Source organism: Tachysurus vachellii, chromosome 9 (genome assembly GCF_030014155.1).
Source record: "Tachysurus vachellii isolate PV-2020 chromosome 9, HZAU_Pvac_v1, whole genome shotgun sequence".
In the NCBI taxonomy this organism is placed as follows: Eukaryota; Metazoa; Chordata; class Actinopteri; order Siluriformes; family Bagridae; genus Tachysurus; species Tachysurus vachellii.
In genome coordinates, this window is record NC_083468.1 from 18419019 (window position 1) to 18424950 (window position 5932).

At 39.5% G+C, this 5932-nt stretch overlaps 1 protein-coding gene across 1 annotated transcript; it reads left to right on the forward strand.

The window, feature by feature from the left end:
• rxylt1 (ribitol xylosyltransferase 1) lies at positions 1-4524 on the forward strand. Its single transcript, XM_060878078.1, has 6 exons — positions 1-229; positions 977-1147; positions 1569-1671; positions 2184-2498; positions 3082-3252; positions 3536-4524. The coding sequence occupies exons 1-6, from the start codon at positions 85-87 to the stop codon at positions 3936-3938; spliced, it is 1308 nt and encodes a 435-aa protein (XP_060734061.1). The 5' UTR covers positions 1-84; the 3' UTR covers positions 3939-4524.
• The last annotated feature ends 1408 nt before the right edge of the window (positions 4525-5932 follow it).

A 5932-nucleotide genomic window follows, 5' to 3' on the forward strand; every position in this document is an offset into this window, starting at 1 on the left:
TAGCGTTGAATACGTTGTTTGGCGGAATGCGGGTGGGAATAAGAAAGTCTCAGCACAGGATGGCTGTTCAACTCCTTTTTAATAATGAGATTAATTCGTAGAAAGATAGCGATAATTGTTGTTTTGGCGTATGTTGTTTTTTCATTATACGCTGCATACAATGTGTTTTTCAATAAGAAGGTTATTAGTCGTGTACACAGAGTGGTGAAAAAGGGCTCTGCACCTGCAGGTATGTTAACTGTGTTTAGCTCGTTAGCTTGCTAAAGTTAGGCTCTGGAACATTAAGGGAGAGATTAACTGCAGCATTTTCTCCTAGTTTGATATCTTCTGGTGTTGTTTTTTTTTTTTTTTTACACCCAGTACCTTTATTATTGATTCTTTTCACTAACGCAGACCAATAATGCTATTTCTAACGATGAGTCGGTTAATTGAGTCGACTCTTTTAGGTGAATACTGAGTTAAATGAATCGGCTCTTTTAGGTGAATACTGAGTTGATTGAATCGGGTCTTTTAGGTGAATACTGAGCCGACTCGCGTATGACTCATTTGTTTTTGTGTTCAATGGTGTGACTTTTGCAAGTTAAATTAATCAAACATGCATTGATGAAGTCAAGAATCGTAGCTGAATGAGAAGTATATAGAGGTATGGTATGTAAATTGCTGTATATAGTGAGCAAGTAATGATGTATGGATAATAAATTAAATATATTAAAAAATATATATATATTTAAAAAAAATACAAATATTTATACAAATATTTATAATATTTACAAATATTATCGAAATGCTGCAGTACAGGACAACAAAGCTGTTTTGGGTTTGTTTAAAGGTCTGTTAATGAACTTTACAATAACAATAACATAACACAGGGAAACACAAGTGAAAATGCATGTAAAATGCATTGATCTTTAATTGTTGTCCAGGAATCTGCACATAATGTCTTTTTTTTTTATTGAATCATTTCTCATATTTGTAGATCAACCCAAAGCTGGAGAGGAAGAATGGAACCCATGGGAAGAGGACGAGCATGCAGACTCCATCTCGGTACTGCAAAAAAGGAGAGAGGCTTACAGATCATATCAGGAACGCATTGCAAAGAGCAGGCCCAAAAGATATAAAGTTCAAATCTGGGGAAAAGCAGCTATAGGTAAGTGTCTGTTCATTCAACTATTGCTTTCACTGTGATGGAGGTGACTAGTTCTCTGTGTAGGTTTTACATTTGACCTGCTGTAGAAGTTATGTATGATCAAGGATATTCAGACACCTGACTATAAAGTTCATGTGTGCTTAAGAATCAGTCAATGAATCACTTTGTGCAAAGGGCTGTTGTCATGCTGGCGAAAAAACACAGTCATATCGGTGTAACGGTCATATGTCCACAAACCTTTGGCCTGTTTATAAGCTGTATTACAAGAATCTTTATTTTAAATATTAAAATATTTCACAGTTTTTGTGGCACCCTTCATAAAAAAATTGATGTCTAATTATCAAATGTAAAGCTTTAATGTATTTGTTTAAGCAGAATTGCACAATATTGTTATAAATGTCTTTTTTTTTCTTGGCACTAGGACTTTACTTGTGGGAACACATTTTAGAAGGCCCTTTGAACCCCACTGATAAAACAGGGCAGTGGAGAGAAGGAGAGATTCAGTCAGGGAAGATCAGTTTCAGGTAAGCTGTGAGCAACTGAACGAATCAGAGGCCTAATTTATCAATCATGTGTACACATAGTTTTGTGAGTAAACTACGCATTCACACATTCTCATGGACATGAGTGGTAAATTTCGCAGATATGACCGTTGTCATGAAAAAAGGTAAACTCAGCTAGATGTGGTGCACATATCACAAATCTGGGTGATGTATTTAAAACACTAAATAGGAAGTGTGGTCGTTGTGGTTTGAACTGTTAAATTAGCTAATGTGCACATTCACAGTGCCACAATACTGACATAAGACAAAATAGGTTTATAATGTAAAAAATTAATTTGTTTTTACAGATAAAGAACAAAAGGCAGTATGTTAGGATGACTGATTTATAAGATAAGGACTCTAAGCAGTCATGATATGTAGGTAGACAGAATTATTATCCCCAAGGTTAAATTCAGGAAATTGAATTGTCTTTTAAATAAATCATATTGATTCAGCTTTCAGAATCAGTATGATAATTTTTCCATGTCTGTCAGTTTTTACACAGGCCCAGCAGTGGTGCAGGGTCACATTCCTCTGGACACAGACAGTGTTGTGTTGGTGTTAAACGGTCGTGAGCAGCAGAAGATCTCCTACTCAATCCAGTGGCTTCAGCATGTGCAGACTCTTGTGCAGGCTCACACCATCTCTAAAGTGGCAGTGGTCTTACTGGGCAGTGAGCAGTGCACTAATGAGTGGATCAGCCCCTATCTGAAGAGATCTGGAGGCTTTGTGGATCGGCTGTTCCTTGTCTATGACAGTCCCTGGGTCAACGACAAGGATGTCTTCCAGTGGCCTCTTGGTGTTGCCACGTAGGAGCTTTTTTTTTCTGAATCAGTTTTGTTTTTATTAAGATGTAATTCAAGCCTCAGAGCTTTTCTGGCACTATATTATTTCAATGTTACAAGCTGAGATTTTCACTATTCTAAATGAATTCTTTCTGATTCGCAGATTCAAATGATCTCTTATTGTAGATAACTGGAAAGTCTGTAGACAATATATGTTTTTATGCAGGAACCTTTTTTATTTTTTTTTTTATAGGGAACAGATTTATTTATTTATTTATTTATTTATTTATTTATTTATTTATTTATTTAGGAGCACAAGGAGCACATATTGACAGACACACACATACAGATCACAAACTCAGATTCTAATAATGAAAGTAATAAGAAAAACAAAGCTTTAAATAACTGTTATTCTTCTATTCAACAGGTTAGTAAAGATAACCTACCTCATTCAGTCAGACAAATTTCATTCGGACTGATCTCAACTGGTGGTTTAATCTATTCGGACTGAGCTGTTTTTATTCTGATTAGTCAGATTATTAACAGATTCTTAAGATGTAAATGTATCTAATGACTTAATGTTTTTTTTCCTTCTTCTGGTTAACAGGTATAGACATTTCCCAGTTGTAACACCCAATACGCAGATGGTAAGCACAGTGAGACCCTACATCTGCAACTTCCTTGGCACCGTCTATAAAAACTCTTCTAGAGAATCTCTCATGGGCATCTTGAAGCAGGACGGCTTGGAAAAACAGTGTCTTACAAATGCTCGAGAGAAGTATGTGTTTGTGTCATTAGAATAGAATGTCTACAGAGCATTTACCAAGATAAATTAGCACTGTGACACATTACACATATGTGTATTCATGTATAATTAACTAGAAATTGAACTCTTGCATTCTGATGTGAGATTCAACATGATTTACTATCACAGCTAGGCTTAGGCTTAGCCTACATTCTGATAATTTGCCCTTACAGTTTGCATATTTTCCCACAGACAAAAAACAAAGCTATATTCCCAACATGATTGTATCCAAAGTGACATGATCCCTTTCTCTCAGGTGGCTTCCTCAGGAGACGGCAGAAACCTCCAGACAGTACCAGATGGCTCTGGCTCAGAGTGACTTGACCCTGTGCCCGGTTGGCGTAAATACTGAGTGCTACCGCATCTACGAAGCCTGTGCCTATGGCTCTGTTCCCGTGGTAGAGGACGTCCTGAATCCGGGAGCCTGTGCCAGTGGTCGCAGCTCACCTCTTCGCCTGCTCAAAGATGCAGGGGCTCCCTTCATCTTCCTCAAGGATTGGAAGGAGCTGCCAGCCATCCTGGAGAAGGAGAGGGTGATGACGCAGACTGAGAAGACGGAGAGAAGAATGAGGCTGCTGGAGTGGTACACTGGATTCCGTCAGCAGATGAAGGACAAGTTCACAGAAGTCCTGGAGGAGTCCTTCTTTAAACTGAGCTAGAAAGAGACACTGGGTCATAGTTAGATTTCATTGAAACAGTACTAGCTTAATTTATGATTAAACTTTAACTTGTGGTTAAACTTACGAAACTTATCGTTGTTAGTGATGCACCAATCCTGTGTTTTCAATTTCTATACAATATCAATATTAAAGTGCTCGAGTATTTGCCTGTAGTGATCAGATACTGACCATCCTCACTGTAACTGAGACTCTGCAAGACCTTTCAGGCATGTGACAAGCATGAAGACAATTTGTGTGCTCATATCCATTATTTGTGTTGTATTAATTAACAATTCTGGCCTATTATTCTGCACTACTGGATAGGTGCATCCCTGATCACTGATTTTCCTCCTTAGTTTCAAACCACTGCTTATTAATGGAACCTTTATTTATGAATTGGTGTTAATGTCTTTGTCTGTGTACTAATTTCAGTGAACATTATCTGTTTTCTGCTGTGCAGTGACATGTATTATAATGCTTATTTTTAACATTTAAATTGGGTTTTTGTGGTATTTATTTATTTTGTGTTTTGCTCTCACGTTGTGTTTTCTACAATAATGCAAACATTATTTGACTCATCTCAGTGCAATACAATTAAAAGAATGTAACGTGTAAAACGATTTCTTTGAAATTGTGGTTATTTGTGAATCAAAGACAGTTTTGAACGTACTGCATTTGGCATATAACAGATTTAACCCTAAGGAGCAGCATTCTAGTGCATTCTCAGCTCTAGGGTACATGGTTGTTTGTTGCTTTCTCTGTGGAGTTCCTGAGTCACCTTGAAAAATCATGTCTATTCTAAGGTGGGAATGAATCTGTGAATGCATGTGTAGACTGAATAATTAAATGAACTCTGATAATGATGCTGTAACTTTTCTGCTAGAATCAGAATCCTACTCAATCACTGTGTTAATTGATTTAATTATGAACACAACCCAAGTAGAGATTTAACCACTACAGTTTGCGTACCGCCAGAACTGAGGACGCTATCACTCATCTTCTCCACACTACAATGAGCCACCTGGACTGCAGAAAAGGGAATTATTCAAAAATGCTGTTTGTGGACAACAGTTCAGCGTTTAACACCATATTTCCCTCCACTCTCACCTCTAAGTTGGAAGTCCTGGGACTCAGCCTGCCGCTGTGTCAATGGATCTCCAACTTCCTGACAGACAGACCACAAGCTGTACGGGTGGGCAAACACACCTCATCCACCATCACCCTCAGCACTGGAGCCTCTCCACGGTTGTGTTCTGAGCCCCCTGCTGTACTCACTGTACACATCTGACTGTGTGACCACTTCCAATTAAACCACCATTATCAAGTTTGCTGACGACACTGTCATGGAGGGTCTGATCTCCAACAACGACGAGACGGCCTATCTACAGGAGACTATAAACCTGGAGAGATGGTGCCAGGAGAACAATCTTCTCTTGAACGTCAGCAAGACTAGGGAGTTGATAGTGGTCTTCAGCACAAAGCAGGAGCTGGACTCCAGTGAAGAGAGTGGACCGTTTCCGATACTTAGGTGTTCACATCACACAGGACCTGTCTTGGTCCTGTCACATCAACACCCTGGTGAAGAAGGCCCGGCAGCGTCTGTACCATCTGAGACGCTTAAGGGACTTCAAACTTTAGCACCTCTCAGGTGCTAAAGACTTTCTACACCAGCACCATTGAGAGTGTCCTGACGGGTAGCATCACTACCTGGTTCAGGAACAGCACCATGCAGGACAGGCGAGCCCTCCAGAGGGTGGTGCGTTCAGCTGAACGTACCATCCACACCGAGCTCCCTGACCTGCAGGACATCTACAGTACACGGTGCCGGACCATGGCCAGGAAGGATCTCAGCCATCCCAACAATAGACTCTTTTCTTTGTTGCGTTCAGGGAAACACTTCCGCTTCTTGAAAGCAAACACAGAGAGAACGAGAAGCTTCTTCCTGCAGGCCATTCGGGGTTTAAACCAGGAAACCCCCAGGATCTGGATCTAGA